The sequence below is a fragment of the Eumetopias jubatus genome, unplaced genomic scaffold (assembly GCF_037043125.1).
Source record: "Eumetopias jubatus isolate StellerSeaLion01/CBP00866 unplaced genomic scaffold, mEumJub1_p1.0 scaffold_16, whole genome shotgun sequence".
Lineage (NCBI taxonomy): Eukaryota > Metazoa > Chordata > Mammalia > Carnivora > Otariidae > Eumetopias > Eumetopias jubatus.
In genome coordinates this window covers 53,549,452-53,572,520 of record NW_028274822.1, presented here as the reverse complement: position 1 = coordinate 53,572,520, position 23,069 = coordinate 53,549,452, and the positions used below count along the sequence as shown (strand labels likewise).

The 23,069-nt window shown below is 43.7% G+C and overlaps 1 protein-coding gene across 14 annotated transcripts in view; it reads left to right on the top strand.

Annotated features, from left to right (window-relative positions):
- The window catches only part of DLGAP1 (DLG associated protein 1), a 306,524-nt gene extending 285,863 nt beyond the window's left edge, over positions 1 to 20,661 (top strand). For 11 of the 14 annotated variants that reach the window (XM_088019672.1, XM_088019671.1, XM_088019683.1 and 8 more), the window contains 3 exons: positions 12,863 to 12,954; positions 17,441 to 17,593; positions 20,452 to 20,661. In XM_088019672.1, the coding sequence (XP_087875798.1) occupies positions 12,863 to 12,954; positions 17,441 to 17,593; positions 20,452 to 20,661 (455 nt within the window). Of the gene's footprint in view, positions 1 to 12,862; positions 12,955 to 17,440; positions 17,660 to 20,451 lie in introns of those variants that run through there. The other 3 variants (XM_088019681.1, XM_088019684.1, XM_088019682.1) reach the window with 1 other exon arrangement.
- Positions 20,662 to 23,069: the final 2,408 nt, after the last annotated feature.

Sequence of the window (23,069 nt, the reverse complement as noted above, 5' to 3'; positions counted from 1 at the left end):
TTCAAATGAGGCAAACTCGAATCAGTGAGTGTCTGACCAGAGAGCTGTAGCCACCCTCCATGGGAAGAAGGGAGACTAGAAGAACATGAGAGAATATTCATCTTGTCCTTACAATACTCCTGGCAGTGGGCTGGAGACTTTGACAGGTGTTTTATTTGCCCTCAAAACAGCTCTCTGGCAGTATCTTGTCCAAGGTCACAGAACACAGAAGTGTCTGATGGAACAGATACAACATGAATAACAGTTGACAAGATAATAATACTCTGTGTGTCACTTGGTGCTGTCCTCTAAAGCTCTCCATACATATCTGTCCCTGGCTCCTTGGCAACCACAATTCTGTTCTGATAACTGGGCCTGGAGCTGTAGAGGGCCTTTGTTTTACTCATTCTCTAATTTAGCCTTTTCTTTTTTATATTAAAAAAAAAAGAGGAAGAGAGGCCAATCCTTTCTGGTAGTCACAGCCAATGTCGGAGTAACCAGCTTAAAAAAAAGAAAATTTGTGTACACCCAGAAAAATAGCTTTGACAGATGAGTCGAGCCCAGATACATCTATCTCTTGGCCAAGCCACCTTTTGTGTTTTTGGGTCCCCTACAAGGAGGTACATTCAAGGTATATGATGAAGGTGACTCCTTGATAGATCCCTCCCAGGAGACATAGTCTTCAAAATCATCATGGAAGGAGAAGTAGTTTAGAGTAAGAGAAAGGAAGATTTTTTTTTTAAAGATTTTATTTATTTATTTAAGAGAGAGCAAGCAAGAGAGAGCACGAGCAGGGTGGAGGGTGAGAAGGAGAGGGAGAAACAGACTCCTCGCCGAGCAGGGAGCCTGATGCAGGACTAGATCCCAGGACCCTGGGATCATGACCTGAGCCAAAGGCAGATGTTTAACTGACTGTGCCACCCAGGCACCCCAAGAAAGGAAAAGTCTGATCATATTTGCTTAATTTATTTTGGGGGGGCACCAGAATTATCCCAGTTCTTTTTTTTTTTTTTTAAAGATTTTATTTATTTATTTGACAGAGAGAGACATAGTGAGAGCAGGAATACAAGCAGGGGGAGTGGGAGAGGGAGAAGCAGGCTTCCCACAGAGCAGGGAGCCTGATGTGGGACTCGATCCCAGGACCCTGGGATCATGACCTGAGCAAAAGGCAGATGCTTAATGACTGAGCCATCCAGGCGCCCAGAATTATCCCAGTTCTTAAATATTCAAAAATGTTTGGTGAATGCACTTAATGCCTCTGAACTGTGCACTTCAACCTGGTTGAAATGGTAGATCTGATGTATATTTTACCACACACGAAAAATCCTGCCCCCCTCCAAAAAAAGTCTGCAGCAGCTGAAAGTAGTGAAGCAAACACTCTATCATCATGTTCATAGTTATTCATCGCGCTTATAAGAAGATATTTCATTCACTATCTTCCTGAATTTGAAATACTCTGTGCTGGTGGAGGATAAAAAAGAAGTTAGGAACACAACCTATTTGCTCAATGGGAGCATGAGGTCCAGATTTAGAGTGTGGGGCGGTTGCAGTCATCTTTCTTGACTAAAGCGTTAAAAATGAAAGGAGCCGTCAATTTTAAATAATTATTCAGTTACCAACTATTTTATGATGCCATTGCCCTGACTCTGACAGCTGCTTCCTAGGGATGCTGTTTTTGGCATTCCGGGACTGGAAAACACTTTCCTAGTTTACCCAAAGCGGTTAAATGTGCGTGACAAGGGGCAGAAGGAGAAGGGGCATTTGTGGTCACCTGGTAACGTCGGATGATCTTTGCACAGTGTAACCATACATTCTTTGGGTGTGTGGAGCTATTATGTGCCCTGATAAAATAAAAGCAGGGCAAGGACTTCAGTTCTTGTTTTAAATGTTGATCCCGAACAGTCCATAGTAGGGTTTTGGCTTGGTAACCAAATAATGAAAATCTGCAATGAGTGAGGTTTCCTCCAAGCCCTGGCAGCTGACAGAATGCTTGTTCCCCCAGCACTTGAAGTAAAATGATACAAGCTTTCCTTAGACAATGAAGCCCTTGTGTGAAACAGCTGTCTCGGGGAGATGGCTCAGTGCTATTTGACAGTGGCTTGTATGTTACATAGATACGTCTGGTATTATCTGACCGGGAATGAAATGGCCAGATGGAACCAAATGCTCCTAACTAGGAATGCAGTCTAGCAATGCGGATGAAAAACAGAGGCTCAGGTTTCAGTGGCCCTAGGATGAAATACTGGTCGACTGTGCTTGGAAATCTATCTTTGCCTCCTGAATTGTGGACAACTCATATGCAGAATTTTCAGGCTTTATCTGGAATGAACTGATAAACCTAGAGCGTGTGCAGGAGGCAGATTAATTCCACTTTAATTTTGCCTGGTAATAGCATCCAAGTTAGTGAAACTTGGCCTTGGGTCCCCCAGAAGGCTTGTGAGCCTTGGCAGCGAATGCGGGACTGGTAATGAAACCTGCAATGGGGTTTGCCTAGTTTCAGGTTGAGTTACGGAAGCTGTGCACAGTCATCATTGTGACCGTCTATCAGTGAGATCACCAGGGTTACTCTGCCAAGTGTTGCCTGTGGCGTGTCCCTGCAGCCTGTGGGTGGCAAGCAAAGGAGCTCTCTCTCTGATTTCATCTGCCTCAAGCCTTGTGTATTTCTAAGCAGGGCAAGGTGGGTGCATCCTAGTTCCTTTCTGTTTTATTCTCATCTTACTTTTGAAGTGACCTTCAAAATTCCCTCCCTTGGGGCGCCTGGGTGGCTCAGTCGGTTGGGCGTCTGCCTTCGGCTCAGGTCATGATCCCCGAGTCCCGGGATTGAGCCCCACATCAGGCTCTCCGCTCCGTGGGGTGTCTGCTTCCCTCCTGGCCCTCCCCACTGTCATGCTCTCACTCACTCTCTCTCAAATAAATAAATAAAATCTTTAAAAAAAAAAATTCCTTCCCTGCCCCAGCCCTCATGCATGCGCTTACGTGCGCTGCAAAGTCTCTTTTTTAAGGTCTGGCCAACCTGAAATTACTAACCACAGAGGAAGTGGCAGTAATGAAAAGGAAATCATGTATAATGTGCCTTATGTTTAACCCTCTGGAATGCTCAGTTTACTTTCCTCTGCATGGCACTGGGCACAAAGAGGAAGGTTTTGATGCCAGAAGGACATCACAGAGCATCCTTTTGTGGGTGTGTTTCATTGGGAGTGGTCTCGAGGCTGAGGAGGGTGCAGAGGCAAGGAGAGGTGGAGAACGTGGCAAAGGGAAGGCCAGGCCAGCAATGGATCTCCTGTTGTCCAGGCCGGTGGCATTCCATTATTCCAGACTCCCTCTGTGCTGCAGAGAGGCAGAGATTTCAGAGGGAGACAAGGGCAGGATCGGGGGGAAGATCTCCGATGGTTTTCTCCAACAGTAACTATTTATGTGGAATATAATTGCAGTGGACTTCAAACACAGTATTCAGTTCTTTTCTTCTGGATTACCAAGGGAAATGTTAACTAATTTCATGTCATTCAGCTTTCAAAGGCTCAAGAACTATATTTTTCTATGTGATGTGTATGATGTTATTATTTCATAGGTCATGTAAATTGAGATATGGATTGAAGCATAACCATCTTTTATGAGTAAGACTCTTTTTTTTTTAAAGATTTTATTTATTTATTTGAGAGAGCGAGAATGAGAGAGAGAGAGAGAGCACATGAGAGGGGGGAGGGTCAGAGGGAGAAGCAGACTCCCTGCTGAGCAGGGAGCCCGATGCGGGACTCGATCCCGGGACTCCAGGATCATGACCTGAGCCGAAGGCAGTCGCTTAACCAACTGAGCCACCCAGGCGCCCTATGAGTAAGACTCCTTGAGTATGGACTGGGAGAAAAAATTCAATTAGCTGAGCTTTTGAAAACTTGCTCTTTACAAACAAAGCAATATTTCCCCCCGTGTTTTAATCCTGTGGAAGCTTTTAGCCTATGGGGTAATTTCTACTTGAGAATTTATTCTCTATTCGTTAACCCTGAGTTTTGGCTCCAAAAAAAAAAAAAAATGCACTCTTATAAAATGCAGAGCAAGCACTGCCAACCAGGAATAAAACAGATCCATGTTTTCTATGGAGACCCTTTGTTGACAGTAGGTCTGGATCACAAATGTGTTTGAGGAGCAGCTGGGCAATTGGTTGGAGAAATTCTTTTCCATAAGGACACACTTGTAAATAAGAATGTCTCTACGTGAATAATCCCAACTTGAAATCACACAGATTTGGTGTGGCAAATCCACATGAATTTAAAGTAAGTGGGTGGATTTTTAAAAAATTCCTTTTTCTTTTCCTTCTCCTTCGCCCCCCCCCTTTTCCCTCTTATCCTATACAACGTGGGCGGTGGGGGGGAGAAAGGAGAGTAAAAAGAAGTCAGCCTAAATCAGTCCAAATAGTATTATAAACAGAAACCCAAAAGGAATCATAGCCCAGCTAAGACTGTATTAGCTAATTAATTAGTCAGGTCTGTAGCTTAAAAAGTTGATGCTAGACATGGTAAAACCTTAAAGAATCAGAATGCATAAGGCCTGGAATTCTGTGGCTAATTTATTTTTCTGGTTAATATAAACTTTGTAGATGAGTCCATTGGTTAGTTTCAGAACTTATTCCTTGACCAAGATACCAGGAATTACATGGGCACAGTGTGTGCCATTGAAGGGCTTGAGGTCTGGTGAGAAAGTCAGACAGATAAATAGATCACACTGGAAAGAGTGTGGAAAGGGCAGAGACAGCTCTACACATGGGGAATTTGAGGAGCAATGGGGAGGGAGAGGGGAAAGGAGATAGGGCTTTCTGGAGGAGGTACACCTGAGGAAGGGGGTGGGGCATGGGCTAGTGGAGGCATGGAGGCAGGAGGCATCCCTAGCTTAGTGTTTAGCCTGGGCAAAGGCACTGCAAAGAGAGACAGCTTTTAGATTTGGGCAGCTGGGGACCCAGAGCACTGAGGGAGGGAGCAGAGGTAAAGGTGAACAGGTGGACCTTGGCCTGCAAGCCATTGAAGAGAGTTCCCCACTTACCCCATGGATGATAGGGAGCCATGGAAAAGTCTTAAGCATGGAAATTATATGAGATAAAAAGACCCTCTAGCTCCCCTACTAAAACCAAACCTCCAGGATTGGCAAGGGAGTGAGAAGAGCCACACTGTGGATGGGGTGATGAAGCCTTGTCGCCCTAATGGTAATCAACTAGGAAATCCTGAGGGAAATATGATTTGGGGAGACAAGAGGTGTCGGCTGGCTGTTTAGCTATGCAACACTGAAGCTTGAGGGGTTGCTATACACTGGAGTTACAAATTTGGGAAATATAAACAAATTTCCAAAATAGCTGAAACCGGGAGAGTGATGAGCACATTCAGAGGGAAGACAGAAAGCATGCTCTGGGCTGAATTTTGTGTTCAGCATTTACGAAGTGAAGAGAGAGAGCCCTAAGGAACAAGGAATGCAGGGTCAGAGCCCGAGACTGGGGGAGGGTGGGGGGCCTTGGTGCCAAATGCAGAGCTACCCGGCAGGGGAAGGAGGGTGAGGAGAGGCCAGGCGGCAGAGGTGGGGGAGACAAATGGTGGCTGAGGAAGTAGAGGAGCAGAGGTGTTCCATCCTTTCGAGAGCATTCTCAGGAAGGTATGACTCCACCAGGCCTGCCATTACAAAGTACCACACACTGCTGGCCTGAACGACAGAATGGTATTTTCAGTTTGGGAGGCTGGAAGTCTGAAATCAAGGTGCTGGTTTCTTCCGAGGCCTCTCTCCTTGGTCCGCAACTGGTCTAACCTCTGTGTTCTGATCTCTTCTTATAAGGACACCAGTTACATTGCATTAGGACCCCCCACTAATGACCTCTTTTTAACTTAGTTACCTAAGCAGAGGCCCTATCTCCAAATACAGTCAGATTCTAAGGTATTGGGGGTTAGGACTTCAGCATTTGAATTTGGGGAAGACACAGCACAGCCCAGGACAAGGAAGAAGAGGAATTTTATATTAGCTGGAGGGGACCTTGAGATTGGGGAGGAGATCCCCCCCCTCCCTCAGAATGGGAGAGATGGGAGGATGCTCACAGGCATCCCCGGTAGAGTTACAGCACAGAGAGGCAGAGATTGCAGAGACAGGAACAGACTTATAGAGCACATTCTCAGAGCAGCTAGGAGGGAATCAGACCAAGGACACAGGTAGATGGGAGGAATGAATGTAGAAAAGTCTTTAAGGTGGGAGCAGGTACTGGTTGTAGCAAGGTGACATTAGGAATGAGCGTAAGTAATTCTCTCTTGGCACCTGACATCTCTCTGTTACTCAAGTAACCAGGAGGGTCTGCTGCTTGCCCATCATGGAGAACCCCCACACTCTTTAGAGGCTTAGGGGACTAGACAAGTAGTAGGAGAGGAAGAACATTGAGAATATTCCTGCCTGATTCTGCTTTCTTCATCATATTGGAGGCAAGGTTATTGCTGAAGACGAGGAAGCAGGGTTGAGTTGCAAGTGAGTAAGAGTCAGAAAGGGAGGATCAGAGAGGGTGGTAACAAAGATCACCTCAAAGGACTAATGAACAGCCGTGAAAAATCAGCTCAGTTTGAAGATTATGGGTTTAGAATGGCACTGAACCACATGACTAAACACTGTTTGGAACACAAGATGGGCATCTAGCACTCCAGGCTAGCAGGATTTACCCAGCATGCTCTGCTGGTCCATCCTCAAGATGGACCTTGTTTTGCAGGACAGCTGCTTCTCATGAGGAGGGTTCTGGCCCTTCATTTTGCAGTGAGCTTGTTTTTTGCACAAGCCCCCAGCTGGGTAGTGTAAGTGTCTAACACTGGTTAGAGTTCTGTCTCCTCTGTGTATCTCCATCACCCAGCAACCAGTTGGCCATTGTTCTAGCTCTGATAGGTGGGGGAACTATGCCAGACTATGCCAGAAAATCTGGGCCCCTGAAAAATTGTTATAGATGCCTTAGATACACAGACCAAAGAAATTATTGACACTCACCTAAATCTGCCTGAGTGGAAAGCCACCAAAAAAAAAAGAGAACATTCAATCAGTCCACACTACTGGAGAGAGAGGTTGGGGTATGAAGATTAGCAGGAGAAATAATTCCCTATTTTGGCCAAAGCCACCTTTTAATTTCCCAGGTAAATGCCCAAGAACTAAAGAATGTCGATAGAATAGAGGAGTTACCGTTTCTGCTACATTCTAACAATTTTTGTGTATCATTTCATTAAATAATCAGCAATCCTATGAAGATAGTATTAGGATTACTTGACGGATAAAGAAAACAGAGTCTGAGAGTACCATAAACTCTCCCAAGATCAGCCCCTTGTAAGTAGCTTTCCTGACTTGCACACCTATGCTCTTTCCAGTACACTACTCCGAGAGAAAAAGTTAAGCCTGGAAAAGGAGTATACTAGGTGAATTACAGTGTAGGTGACGGGGCTTGGTGAGCGTCCTGCCCAGCATGTCCGCTGGACATCACCACTGGTAGGACAGCCAGCCACACACCTTATACTGATCTTTAGCCTCCAGGTTTCAGGGACATGCCATCGAGGGTATAAGAAATATATCTGTTCTCTGTTTCCGATGCCTAATGTGGGGGCCTGATGATTGTGGAGTTGGGCCTCATAGTTAAGAATCAGAAGCAGTGAGAAAAACCACGGCTTCTGCCTTTTCAGTTCTAGGGACTTAATTCTTCTTGGAATATTGAAGGATGCATATGTTAATTACACTTAAGGACTTCTTTTTTCAAATGAAAGTTCTCTTGTGTTTATTACTGAGCCAACCTACCAGGGCAGAAACATAGAAACAAAGAGCAAAATCATTTTTCCCTTAACATACGTCCAACTGTCCAGACAGTGGTGATGCTGGTGACCTTGAGCAGCTTAAATCCATGTGCTGTCTCACGTGTGAGTCCTGACAGACCCAGCTGGATTCTTCTTTAGCGTCCTGTTGGAGTTGTGCCTGATTTTATGACCAGTTCTCATCCAAATCCACTGGGGGAACACTTCTTGGCCGAAAAGTGCTTGATCCTGAAAGCCTTGTGATCAGGGAAGACATGGTGAGGAGCTGTCAACCACACACACACCCCGCCCCCACCCAGGGTGGCGGAGAAAGGGAGAGAGAGCTATGCTTACAGATACGAGATACTGATTTGGACGAAGCAGAAAGTCAGGTCTAGCCCCAAAGGAAGAGGTCTTTGCTTTTTGCTGCTACCACAGCACACTTGCAGCTTTGCCATGGACCCACTTGCAGGATTAAAAGAAATTGCCATTCCCTTCACCTCTGTGCCTTTTATACCACCTCCTTGTTCCCCAAATAAAAGTCATCCCCCACGGGGGTCAGTGGGAGGGAGGAGGTGTGCTCTTTTCTCAATGTCTGGGGTTTTATCTGTATGTGACCAGATTTAAAATCAGAGTTTTCCTAAGAGACCCATCTCACGCCCCAAAATAGTCTTTCTCTGCGTCTAGTATGATGTATAATCTTTAAAAGCAAAACCCAGACTTAAACTTTACATCCACTAGCATCTTTTTTCAAAGGATCCCTGGTTCCTACATTCCTTTCACTCCTGAAATTTCTGTGTGCAACAATTACTTCGAGTACATGTGCTTTGCTCTCCCATCTGGGTGTGGGACAAGGAGGGGGTTTGCTGAACTTCCCCATTCTTCCGTCAACTTCCTACAGCTGTCCCCCTTCTGTCCAGTGGCACTGGCTAGAGAGTGTTGATCAAGGAAAGAAATCACCCTCAGATGGCTTCATGTAAGTAGATTCAGACCCAGGTTTCAATACGCATTGAGAGAAAAGAGCACAACTGGACAGGGAGGGAGAAGACGGGGCCCCGGGCACCCTGGGGCCCCAGGAAAGGCACTTCTTAGTTTGAGCCCAGATTTTCTCACATGGAATGATGGTATCTGTCTTGCCTCACAGGGTCCTGAGGGGATCTGATTCAATGTACATGTGAAACACAAGGCAATAATATAAATGGACAGATACTTGCAAAAACCAAACAGTGATGACCTTCCAAAAGATCTTCCTGGCTTTATGTGGTGAACTAACCGAGCCCTGTGCTCTCTATTATGATCCCCCATAGCCATCTACTGCAGGATGAGAAGTTTCTAGAATTATAAGTGGGGGAGTTAGTATGGAGGTGTCTGTCTCTGAAATGGAAGGAATTTAGTTCACCAGTGTTTTGGGTTGTTATTTTGTACGTCCACTGAGGAACAGACTCACAGCTTAGGAGGAAAGGATAGGGTGAAAGGAATCTTAAAAATGAACCATTAGAGGTTTTATAAGACACCTAGGGAGACCAGGCTTACCTACATAAAAAGAGTGGTGCAGCAGAACAAGACCTATAATATGATTAAATATTACACGAATAGATGGTATAAATCTTGGTTAAATGGCATGCCTGAGGAAATACAGCAGAGAAGCATGATTCCAGAAGCTGCAATGAATGAGGGGAGATGGATGGTACAAACCATTGACTACATTTGAGTTGAACAATCTGGAAAAGGTACATGAACCAGAGTGTGAAGGAAACCAACTAAATGTAATCCTAGGAGCACATCCTCTTCATTAGCTTTTTTCTTCCTCATGGCCTACGTAACAAATATGAAATTTACCTTCAGGAAAGGGAGTGATCTCACACATCAAGCATATGTCTAATGGAAAAAGAGAACAAACTCCATTAGAGATTTCTTCTTTCTTTTTTTTTTTTTTTAAGATTTTATTTATTTATTTGAGAGAGAGAGTGAGAGAGAGCACAAGTGGGGTGGAGAAGGAGAGAGAGAAGCAGACTCCTAGCTGAGCAGGGAGCCCAACGTGGGGCTCGATCCCAGGACCCTGAGATCATAACCTGAGCTGAAGGCAGAAGCTTAACCAACTGAGCCACCCAGGCGCCCCCATTAGAGCTTTTTTCTTAAAAATTAAAGTGAGTTTTTAGGGGGTGACTCTTGATCTCACGACCCTGAGACCATGACTCAAGTCCTGCATCTGGCTCCGTACTCAGTGGGGAGTCAGCTTGAGATTCTCTCCCTCCCTCTTCTTCTGCCCCTCCCCACCACACACACACACACACACACACACATGCACACACACACACACAATCACACACACTCTTTCTCAAATAAATAAATAAATCTTTTTTAAAAAACTAAAATGAGTTTTTAGTTCTCTAGAAACAAAAGTGTGGAAGGCAAAGAAGTCGGAATTATTGTTTGCTTGCCCCAAGCCCTCCTGTTGTGTGGTTTCACTGAAGGCCCACATCAGCATCTCCCTTCCCTGAGCCCAGGCAAGATTATCACTCAGACACTGGAAATGCACACAACCCCAGAGCCAGCAGGGAATTTCCACTCAAGGAACATGATGGCAAAAACCTGTAAAACAGAAGGGCCATGACTCCACCCCAGTTACTTTTGCTCCAAATCTATAGCTCTCACCAGAGCATGCTGAATGAAGACAGATATCCCTTGTTTTACTTTCAATAAGACACCCATCCAAGTTAACCCCTACCTACCCGGTTGGGTGTTGCCTGAAATACTGTTTGGAGCAATGCTTTCTTCTCATTTGAGAATCACTGTCTTACTCAGCTACTCTTATTTTGGTAGTCTATCCTACAGCTCAGGTATTTGGGTGCAATTGAGAACAATTAGCTCAAGGGTCTGAGGAATATCAGAATAGCTTGAGTTTCTGTGACAGTTTTCAGGAGTTATGCAAATTTCCCAGCCAGCAAACTGGAGACCCCTCAGTACTAGGTTTAAGCTCCCAGGATTCAGTCTGAGATTTGCTGGTGTCACCATCCGACCCATCAGCAACGTAATTCAGAGATGTTTCCAGGGACCTGAGAGTTTGCCTAAAGCCACATGGTCACTTAGGAAATGCCTCCTCAGAACTGTCTCCGATCTGGGACAGGTCATTTAAAGCATATACCTGTCCCAGACAACCAAAAATGTGTGGTTTTTGGTTTTTTCCTCTTCTCTTCCTGGCAGAGCTAGTGTGGGGCCCACAGGTGGGACACCCAGAGAGGCAGAATAGTGTCCTGGCCCTAGGTAATAACAAACATTTATTGGTCATTTGCTATATATCGGACACTGTCCTAAGCATTTCTGTCCTATGCATTACTGCTTTCAACCTTCACAACAACCCTACAAATAGGTACCATTAGCCCCACTTTACAGATGAGAGAACAGAGATTAAGTGACCTGTCCAGGGCAGGGGCTGGGAAGTGTGGGAGCCAGAACCCTCAGCTGGCTCAGGGCCTGAACCCTTAGCAACGATGATGCCCTGTGTCTCCACGTGCTCTTTCCTTTCTGCTTCAGGGGTGTGAGAAAGCGAGAAGGGCCTCACACCACAGATCCATCGGTGATGGTTAAAAATACCCATCCCAATAGATGTTAAAGGCAGCCTGGAACAAAGTAAACACTTAGGCCTGAGGACTTGCTGTGCTATGGCCGTCAGGGGAACCCCCAGCTCTCCCTGAGGAGGCAATTTCTGCACGGGGGCTGTTTGCTGTGACGGGTGACAGAGAGTGCATGAACGCCCTGACTTCCATGCGCCAAAATTTTTGAGTCATGCTGAGGTATAATGTGCATTATAAACCGTTATCTAGCCTGGCAGTAGTCTGTGGTTTTAGGGTTTGTTTGTTTGTTGTTGTTGTTTGAGCCTGGCAGTTTTAAACAGAGAAGAAAATTACAAGAAAACCTTGCGCCAGCATGAAGTTTCCTTTTCTTTTGTTTCCTTCTCACACTTTGTGGGGACTGAGGTTGAGAAAGGGAGACCTCATTCCGCCCTGGGTCTCAGGCTCTGTCAATTCACAACCAAACAACAAGGGCACAAACACCTCTTCGATCCTTTAGGACACATCCCCGTGCAGATTTCCACGCGGGGCAAGTGCCCTGCTGAGGAGTCTCCCTGTCTGGTTTACAGTGCGGGGCGGGGAAGGGGTGAGCAGGGCGCCTTCTCCCCTTCCTTCCCGACAGGGAGGGCGTGTTGAGAACTGCCTGGTGGCAGCGCTCCAGCTGCGCAGCTGTGCCCCGGTCCCCACCGGGTGGAGGGAGGGCCTTGGGACAATGCAGACCTCGGGACAGCTCTGTGCAGCGCGGTTCCGCCCGTCTCAACACGCCCGTCAGTTGAAAGGTTCTTGCCTTAGTCTGCGCGGAAGACAAGAAGTAGCTTGCAAAGGAGATTTTCAGCACAGTGCATAGGGAATTAAACCTATATTAACAATAAAATTGGTCTGTGGAGTGGAAAAGCTGGAACGGTGCTGGCGTTCCCTAGGCAACAGGCTGAAAATGTTCATTCCTTAGAAAATCTTTCAACTAGCCATGGCGCTTTCCTCACAGTCCCGGTGGCTGGGCTCCGGAAAAATACTGAAGGCTATGGATAGGATATGGTGAGTGCCAAGAGATCCCCAACCCCCCAGATCAGGATTGCTTTCCTTGTGTTTGGATTTGGATTTGGATTAGAAAAGCAGACTGTGATGACTGACAAATAAATCCATAACTATATTGATAAACTCCTGAAATTCATTCTTGCCCTAAAAGGGAGGGGAAAAAAAAACCCTATTTGCCTCTTCTCTTGTAACCTCCAGCGCTGTGATAGAAAACTCCGTTATTCCTAAGAAATATGCAGGATGAACATATGTTGTTGTTTTTTTTCCAAGTCGATTTTATACTTTATCCTAGGAGCCTCTGTTCCATAGACCGGAGAGTAACAAGGGCAACTGGGCAGTGTGTGTGTGTGTGTGTGTGTGTGTGTGTGTGTGTGTGTGTGTTCACCTGCTGTATGTGTGCTGTTTTCCCTAATTATTGCAGCATAACTTCCTCTTTGCTTTACCAGTCTAAATCTCAACCATGAGACATAATGTGTAAACTTCTTGTATGTCTGCTTTTTTCAGTTCTAGGGAAAATCCGAACCGCAGTGGGCAGTGCCCAACTTCTCATGGCCCAGAAATTCTACCAGTTCAGAGAACTGTGTGAAGAAAACCTGGTAGGTAACATTCCCCATCACTACCAATTCCTAGTCAGGAGGAGAATGTGTTGTCAAGACTGGCGCCACTAAAGTAAAACTGATTTTGAACCAAATGAAAGCCCATTGGACTCTCTCACCTGGAATAGAGTTTTCTGATGAATCCTATTTCCTGCTTTTCTTAAAATTAGAAATATTTATTTTATACTTAAATAATCTTAGGGAAAAAATCCAATCAAGTTGAAACTCCATTTCCTGTTTTGTTTTGTTTTTTTTTGTAACGGAAATTTTTGCGTTTTCCTGGCTTTCCCATGGCAGCCCTGATTTCATTATTCTTACCAAAATACGGAACAGCCTGATATTTCAAAAATAATACTACAGAGAACTATTCCGGATAATGATTTTCCTTCTGAAATAGCCCTCGGTGCTTATTTCATCATCAGGTCTCTCAGTTTTCATTCAAGGCCAGAGGTGGACGGCAGGCCAAAGTGTAAATTTGATCTCCTTGAGACATATGAATCATTCATCCTTCTTGGACATACCAAAACCAAATAAAGCAAAACGAAGAGACAAAAACACCATTAGCATCAACAACATTTTTTAAATTGGCTGCAAAATGCAAGGGCAAGAGCTTCCTCACATACACATGCCTTTTTAAAAATTCTGCCTACTATGTCTGCAAGTGTCGTTCCACAAGAATAGCTTTTATTGGTCAATTGTTGGTCAAGCTTGCTCTAAAATAAAGAACATGAAAAGCAACATGTTTTTCTTGTGGAAAGTAAAAACGTGATTATTTGCAATCTAATTGACTATGATTTTAGAATTTTAACCACATCTTCTTGTTAACAAGGACAAATATAGGCCGAATGGGATTTATCAGGAGAGGGCTCTATCAAGAGAAAATAGAAAGCATGCAGAATTTGGTGCTCTCCATCCCTCTTCATCAGTCTTCGCTTTCTGAAACCTCCTTTGGGGGATCCTTTCCCTCCTCCTCACACCCACCAACCACATGTGTAGTTTGTTTTCCCCTCCCTCCACAAAAAAATTACCTGGTCCTTCTTCCACCTTCTCAGAAATTCCATTCTGGATTATGAGATAATATAGATTAGTAAATGCATTGATAAGTGAATTCAACAAGTATTTTATTGAGCTTTACTATGAGCCACGATCAGAATTCTTGCTAATTTCTAAACTTGCTAATGTGTCACAGATCTTAATTAACATGATTCTTGGCTCCTTAAATGTACAAAAGTTCCAATAAAGCTATATTTCTCAATCTGGCTAAAGGATACAGGGAAGCCAATATGTACACACAGTAGGGCAAACACAGCACACTTTTTAACAGAATTATAGAATAAGGGAGTATATTATGAAGTAGAACACAAACACTGCAGATTTTTTTTTTTATTTTAAAGATTTTTATTTATTTATTTGAGAGAGAGAGAGCACATGAGAGGGGGGAGGGTCAGAGGGAGAAGCAGACTTCCTGCCGAGCAGGGAGCCTGATGCGGGACTCGATCCAGGGACTCCAGGATCATGACCTGAGCCGAAGGCAGTTGCCCAACCAACTGAGCCACCCAGGCGCCCAACACTGCAGATTTTGAAGATGAAATCGCAGACAAGACGTTTTTGAGAACTTTGCAGATTTCTAGGAAAGGTTGACTTTGTCAAAGCCAGCTTTTAACGTTTCCCAGCCCCTGATGGGCTCACGTGCCTTAGCCAGTAGAGGACCTTAGTTGGAAATGTGGGCGAGACGTTACAGGTAGGAAGCGGAACCGCACTTCCGGCAGAGAGCCACTGATGGCTGCCTCAAGTCCCGCCCCAGAAGGGAAGCCGGAGAGCCCGCCACGTGCGGGACGCCATGCTGAGGGCTTTTAATTTTATGATCTGGTTAAATCCTCAGAGCGACCCTGTGGAGCAGATAGCAACATTATTTTGATGACAATTTTACAGTTGAGGAAAGTGAAGATGGAAAAGCTAAATAACTTGGCCAGGAATAAAAAATAATAAATACATAAATAATTTGGCCAGGGTCACAGGGTAAGAGGCAGAGCCAAGATGCAAATCCCAGTCCGTTTTACCTCTGTCCCTATTTGAGCTCCCCTCAACCCCCAAGATGCCCAAGATAGGAGTTCTATTCCTCCCCCTCCTAGAGGGACATGGAGCTGATCAGTCAGCTCCACCTCCTCTGCAGCAAGAAGCATGGTGGTCGGATGGTGGCATTACTTCGTTCTATAAAGCTGCACAAAAGTGCAGCTAAGATTGGCCACAAACGAACCCAGCTCTCCTTCCTTGAGTTCTTACCCTGAGGAGGAGAACACTTGAAAACACTTGCATATTATCCCAGACTAGACTCTCAGGCATAGAATAAATGGATGAGAATTACTTTTTCCCAACAAAACTAAACTAAGGAACCCAGCCCCCCTCATCCTTCCACACCCTCCACCACCTCTGACCTACAAGTCTGGTTCAGGCTAAGGCAAGAGCTGCAACTCCTTGTGCGTGGAATGTCACATGACCCACAGATTCTCTTTCTCTCTGCTTCCCCATCTGTCCCCTTGACGATTCAGGGGCAGAGAGATTCTTGGCGAGGAGGGAACAAATTGCCCATCGTACAGAATTAAACAAACTCTTCAGGCCTACCCAACTATCATTTCATGCATTGCTGCACTGAAACATTTTTGCCAGTAGGGCTTGTAACCTAAAACACTTTAGTAAACTCCAAAATATGAACAATTTAGTTCTTAGTTACTGGTGAGATAAAGAAGACCATAAAACTCCATTTGTGATATGCTTTGTTAAAGCTATTGTCTATTCTGAACCTAGATGTTGAGTTAACTTACTAAATGAAAAAACTCCAGAAAAATTCTTTAGTTTAATTCACATGTCAGTAGACTAGAGTTTAAACCAAATACTTACAAACTTCAGAAATTACATCTTCCAATGAATTCCAGAACTATGAGTAGTTTGAGAAGTGTAAGTTTATAAATACATTTTTACTTGTATTCATTTTGAAACCAGACCAATAATGTTAGTCCATCAAGGGCTAAAAAGTTCTTTCCGACCTATTAACTTTGATGAGCACTGACCTTGCACTTTCTGAAAGTTGGTTTTTAATGGCCTGAGGTTTCATAGCCAATCTGATATAGATTGGCTTGAATACCCACAGGTAACCAAAACTGACCCAGATGAAAGCCTCTGACATCTGGATGCTCCCACCCACCTAACCACGAATGCCTTTAGCTACCATTGGTGGTAGTGATTAACAATGAGCATGACCCCTTCAATCTCTTAGTTAGTTAGTTTTGTCTGTTTTACATCATATAAACTAGTGGCTCATACTTTGTAGTATCTCTCAGGGGTATATGGATGGGGCAAAAAAAAAAAAGTCAATCCTTAGACACTGAAGAATGTTTAATATTATCTAGAAAATGGGTCATTACAGATATCTATGTATGTTTGTAGATATGTGTCTTCACATTTGCTATTGTATGTTATGGTTGATTTAAAATGAATTCATTTCCAAATGATTTTGTCAAAGTACTTGTGTGATAAAATGACTTCCTGCATTAGCAACATCATGATGGTTAAACACATAGTACTTTAAAAATCCGATTATTTTATTACTCATCATTTGTTTACCCTATTGTTTCACTCAACATGATTGTTAAAACAAATCTTATTTTAGATTCCTTATCTGTTCTGTGAATAAGTTGAATGGCATGGAGTCGGATTCCAACTCTGATAATAACATATTGTATTTTTTCCCCAGAGACTGTATCTTCATTTAAATATGTTTTAAAATATCTTGTCATAGTTTTTTGGAAAAGTCTGGACTCTCTCCCATACCACATTGATAGATGTTGTATTACAAAAGAAGAGTTTTACATCCTTGACACTTGAGAATCACTGACTCAGACAGATGAGTGTATAAGATTACCATTTGAAATGGAAACTTTAAAAAAGCATCAAACTCATAGAAAGAGTAGAAAAGTGGTTGCCAGGGGTTTGGAGGTGGGGGGAAAGGGAGAGATTGGTAAAAAGGTACCGATTTTCGGTTATAAGATGAATAAGGTCTGAGGATTTAATGTGCAACATGATGACTATAGCTGATAACACTGTATTGTATAACTGAAATTTGCTCAGAGTAGAACTTTAAGTGCTCTCGCACAGACACAAAAAGATAAATATGTGATGTGATGGATGTGCTTATTAATTCTATGAATGAGTCCTTACACAATGTGTGCATAGATCCAATCATCACGTCGTACACTTTAAATATCTTACTGTTGTTATTTGTCAATTATTCCTTAATAAATCCTTTTAGATAGATGGTAGATAAATAGATAAGATTACCATTTGTAGCCTCACTTTTATCTCCTATTTGAAAGCCGAAAGGAACTCATGCCCCTTATGTTATTTGAAATATTTGAAAATACGCTTTGGTCCTGTACTTCCTGTCCCAGACTGCCTCTGAAGCATGAATGTTTTTCTTTCTCTTGTACAGAATCCCAATGCTCATCCAAGGCCCACCTCCCAGGATTTGGCGGGGTTCTGGGACATGCTGCAGTTGTCCATAGAAAATATTAGTATGAAATTTGATGAACTTCATCAGTTAAAGGCCAATAATTGGAAACAGATGGATCCTCTTGACAAGAAGGTAGAACAATGTAGATTTTGTATGGTTCATTTAAAAACCTGCACAAACACTGGACAGTCTAAATAGGCTTCTGCATTCAGTCTTGCTGTTTACAATGTGAAATGGAGCTGATATCATATTAATCTCATTGTAATGACAATGTTTACATAGTAATCATTTGGGATATTATCTGTAATATGTTTCAGGCATATTTTTAAAGAAAAACCTGTCTTTGTGAATTGGAAAATGGGAATGTGGCTTTTTTGTTAATTAAACTTTAAGTTAAACCATTTTAGTCACTGGAAGGAACTGCCTCCATTTTGCTTTTTAAACTAAAATAAATGACATCTTCAGTGCATGATTACATAGAGCAAGAGTTCAACTTCCTTACACCCCTAGGATGTGTTTCGGAGAAAAATAGGAAGCCCTGAAAACTAACTGACTTTGATAATCATTTCATAAATATAGTAATAAAGAAACCACTGTTGTTCAAGTTTAAAAATATACACCATAAAGTTTCACAGTAATCATAAATGTTGGGATTTTTTTTTTTTAAGAGTTTTACTTTGGGTTGATTTGCCTTGGGGACTATTGCTCACTGGGTTCCTCATTCAACAGTCTAGAAATAAAGACTCAACTTCTCTTACTTTAATGAATAAACTGCAATTTTCACATTTGATTATTGTGGCTCTACCAGGCTCACACAAGTATCCAATATCCACCTCCCTAGGCTGGCCTGTCATGCTTGACTTTTTTAACCCTTTGCTTTCCTATGGCCTGAGGTCAAACAGTTCCGAGAGATTCATCTTCTAAAAATTAGGCTTGGCTTTTCCCATGAAGCACTGGTAGCCATGCCCTTTTCGGATGTCCTTACCTATCAGAGAGCTAACAGTAATCCAGTCCATTCTGCTGCTCTCCATCATAGTATCCAGGTTCATAGGGCCAGTAGACTCCCAGGAGAACTCCAGTGCCCAGGGCCATGCATAATTGACAGGAGGGTTATTGTCATTGTTCCTCCTCTCCAATGCTGTCACCATCAACCTTGGGGTTTTTAGTGTTAAGCATTAAAGTACCATTGATATATGTGTGGCCTCTCACTTGGGAAGCCAGACATTCGCACTCCATCTAGTTTTCTTTAATCTGTGTTTAAAACTGTCTACTAAATAAGCTTTTAAATTGTTCTTATTTTAAGAAAACACTACAGATGTACACATATACTGGTAATTTAGTTTCTAGAGCTGATCCTTCTAATTTCTCATTCACTGATTTTTTTTCCAATATTACTGTTTTTTTTTCTAAAGTACAAGTAAAGGAAGATATGACTAAACAGTTTCCAATATTCTTACTTTTCAAAATATCACAAGTTACCCAACAATGAAGATTTAAAGTGTCCAAAAATTGTGATGCTAAGAATTGACATATGTACCCTATTGATGTTTACACAGTGAGTCATTAGTGAACTGGATTTCTAAATTTTTATACACTTTGCCTATGACCAGAACTTTTCAGCACTCCACGAATTTGCGGGGAAGACACAAACGAGCACAAAGCTGGCCAAATATCGTTTGCACTCTGTACTTCCCTTATCTGTCCACCCAGACTCCACTTTAAACAGCCTGCGGGCAACTCCAATGTAATAAATTTATCCAGGCACTTCACCCAGGCGAGTGAGGAGGATTTGCGGCAATGTGTGTAAGTGTTAAGACACGAAGAGTGCCCCCTGGAGAATCAGAGAAACCCTATTTTAAGATAACCTTCACAGTTGTGTCATGAGAATTGAAGTATTTCACTAAAAATGAAAACAACAGATTCACGTGGACCTTTTTTGGAGCCTGAAAGCTCACCAACCTTAAAAATTCCTTTGTGGTTTAATTTGCTTCTTTCCCACTGCATTTTTTTTTTCCTGTGACCCAAGTGTTGAATGGCTTTTGTTTTTGCAGTGGCATTTAAAAATATCCAACCATTTCATAGTTTGCTGATGCTGAGGGGAAACTTCTTTCAGTCCTGTGTTAAATTTTCACAGCACAGTGTCTGTCCCTGTGATTGGAATTGCCTTCTGGGCCACCACAGCCATCCTGAGGCCCCTAAGGAGCGACATCCTACCGGGATGTCTTAGAAGCTATCTTGGAACTGATTCCAGCCCTCCCGCACCCCCTTCCCACCCCCCACCCCCAGAAAAGGAACTTTCAGTGTCCTCTCTCCAGGGTGACCCCGGAAAGTATATCTCTGTGTGTTTGTGTGTGATGTGCAAACGGGTATTATAGCTCACTTTGGCATCAACAAAGCTAAAGAACACAATCTTATCATCTCTTCTTCCTCATTTGGCCATTCAGGTTTGGGTGGGCCCCGGGAGAGGGCGGGGATGTTTTTAAACTCTGAGCCGAGCTTGCGCCCGCTGCCTCGCCTCCTTAGAGGGGACGCAGAGTTCCCGGAGGCTGCTGCTGCCGCTGCCGCCCTAACCCATCTCTGGCACCCGGAAGAGTCTGGAGCCTCCAGAGGGAACCACACTAAATGTGCTGGGAGCCGCAGCCTTTCAGCAGGGGGCATTTTAAATACCCACATCCTTACCTTGGAGAGACTAGTTCTGCAATTCAGCCTTACCCTTGGCCTTAAGCTAACAGGTATTCTCTTCTTTTTTTTTTCCCCCGCAACTTTTGAATATCGAAGCCAGAATGATAAAGAAAAAAAAAAAAAAATATATATATATATATATATATATATATATATATATATATATAAAACAGTGTGCAGATCAGAACTAACCACCCTTAGGTTAAAAAGAAAAAAAATGTGCGTGTTCTAACTACTGACCTATCCCAGTTTTCCCCAAGCTTGTCCTGAGAAGCTGTGTAATGTCCTGAACCTTCTGCTTTGATCAGGAGAGAAGGGCCCCTCCTCCAGTGCCAAAGAAGCCGGCGAAGGGCCCCGCGCCGCTGATCCGGGAGCGCTCGCTGGAGAGCTCGCAGCGCCAGGAGGCCCGCAAGCGCCTGATGGCCGCCAAGCGCGCCGCGTCCGTCCGCCAGAACTCGGCCACCGAGAGCGCCGAGAGCATCGAGATCTACATCCCCGAGGCGCAGACCCGGCTCTGAGCGCCCGGCCCCGCCGCGCGCCCCGCCGCGCCGCCTCCGCGCTCGGTCCTCCCTCCGCCCCCCTGTCCGCCCTCCGAGCCCGTCCGTTCCGGAGCTCAGTGACTTCCACTGTCGCGGTGTAGTTGTCGGTCTTGCAGGAGCCGTCCCCCAGTAGCCCCCCGCCGCCCGGACCGGTTTGCCCATGTTCTTCTCTTCTCCACCGAGCTTCGCCACCCGTACTGACGCGTCACCCTGCCTCATCCGGAGAGCCGGCCCTTTCTTTTCTTGCCAGAACCAAACCCACCTGTGTAGAAATGGCCCCTTTAGGTCGCCCACCAGCCTCAGTTCTCCCAAGCTAGTCTGTCCCTAGAGCTCAGCAATATAAAATCATAGGGTATTTCAGAAATCCAGTATCACAGGGTGATCCTTTGGGACTTAACCGTCTTCCACGTGAAAGAAACTAGGGCTCCGATTCCCTTTATTTCCCCTAAACGGTTATTATTTTGTAAAGCAGATGGAGCACTTTATTTCCAAGCTCAGAAATCACGCCATCTCACCGGAATCGATGAGTGACAATCCAAGAGGGGACCAAGTTGGGCCGGGGGTGGGGGACCTGGATGAGTAGTGGGGAAGGGAGAAGCAAAATCAGCAGGTGCTGGGGGTACCTGCTTCACTCACAGCTGCACAAACTGCCTCACTGTTACTCCATCAATCACTGCTTCAAATGTTTCAATCAGCAGAAGATTGTAAATTCGATCTTTCAGGGAAATTAATCTATTCTGAAAGGCAATAAAATGAAGAAAGGCAAGGAAGCACTGATAGTTTCAGATATACTACGTAAGGGGGATTTTCTTTTTGTCCTATTATTAAGGAAATTTAGACCTGAAGTGTTTTATCAACTTTTATTGTACTATGTGTATTATACTGTTATTGTGGTGGGGGTCTTTAAAGGGGAAAGTGTTGGTCCTCTTAATTTGTTAGTGTCCATCCTGGGGGGCCTACCTAATTACACATATATAAGTACACATTTGCTTAAGAAGTCCTGTAAATGGCAGCTAGGGTGTTTTCAGAGAGAAGTTTGGATTTTCCCATCATCCCTTTGAATGCTATACATCCATCTGTTGTAACCCAGTAGTTTGTAATGCCAGACATATTTTCTCCTTTGGTCTTCTCTCACTACTATCCAGAGCCCTATCACACCCCAGCATAAGGATTGTGTCCTATGTCAAACAGATAAAATCAATTTCCTATCCAAGTAGATATGCAGCCTCATTCCAAAGAGCTGCCCCTCATCTTGAGGTCCCAGGTAGTGAGAGAAGAAATTTGGCCTGAAATGTTCAGCAACCACCAGGAAGGGGGGAAAAGTCATGATCCGCAAGCACTGAAAGAAACCCAGGCATTTGGCGGAGAATGTGGATTTACGCTTTTAGTCATGACGGATGGGCAGTGTGCACTTTGCATCTAGCTGAAGTTATCTTTAAATGCCCTTACTCGTAGCAGTTTAAACATTTAGGATGTGGTGATCTTAAAGTATCACTGGCATTTTATGCCCAGCTCCCACCCCAAAGCATTATAAATTATCATTGAAAACTGACAGACTAAAAACACACATCTAATAAGCTTGCACCAGAGCTCTTTTAAAAAATACACTCTCGTAGCCAGGTGCTAATTTAATTTTATTTATGAAATTAAGAGAGGTGATGGGTTCTGGCAACAACTATTTTCACAGACATATTCTAAAACCACTAGGGAATTCGCTACCTCTCAGAGCCATTGATGCTTTGAGCTATCTTTATAAACAGGGCACAAATGTTTACTGCTGTGGTTTACAAGAAAAGGGCTACTAACTTATTTAAAAACCAACCAACCAACTTTTAACTGGAGTGAACAAAGCACCTTGAGTGCTTTACACAATTGGAGCTTACAGAGATTTTGAACTTCAAGTGTCCGCTTGTGTTAAAAAGAATATACCTTTTCTTTGCTTTGTAGCAGCAATGGAAGGTCACACAAAGTTTGCATCAAGTAAGGCCAACTGCCGCCTTGGGTAGCCTCTAATCACATTCAATCCCGAAAATGACTTGGCACTCATAGATTAACGTGAAGGAAGCGACATCCACTGGAAGACCCAAGTTCCCAACTACAGCTCCATGCCCTGAAGTAGAGATGAGATTGGGATTAAGAAATAGATTTCTAATATGATTCAAGATCATCCTACAGTATTTTCTTTGGAAACTGGTTTAGCCCAGGATATTTTAAAGAGAGACAAGAGAAGGCCTATTTATCTTGTCTATGTGAATGGTATTTGTATATTCATAAGCTATTTTTGGTAAGAATTTTAAATCTTTTAGCTGAATGCCTACAGGCATCATGACCTTTGCCTTCCTTAAAAACACAAATTGTACAAACACTTTATAAAAAGCTAATTACTG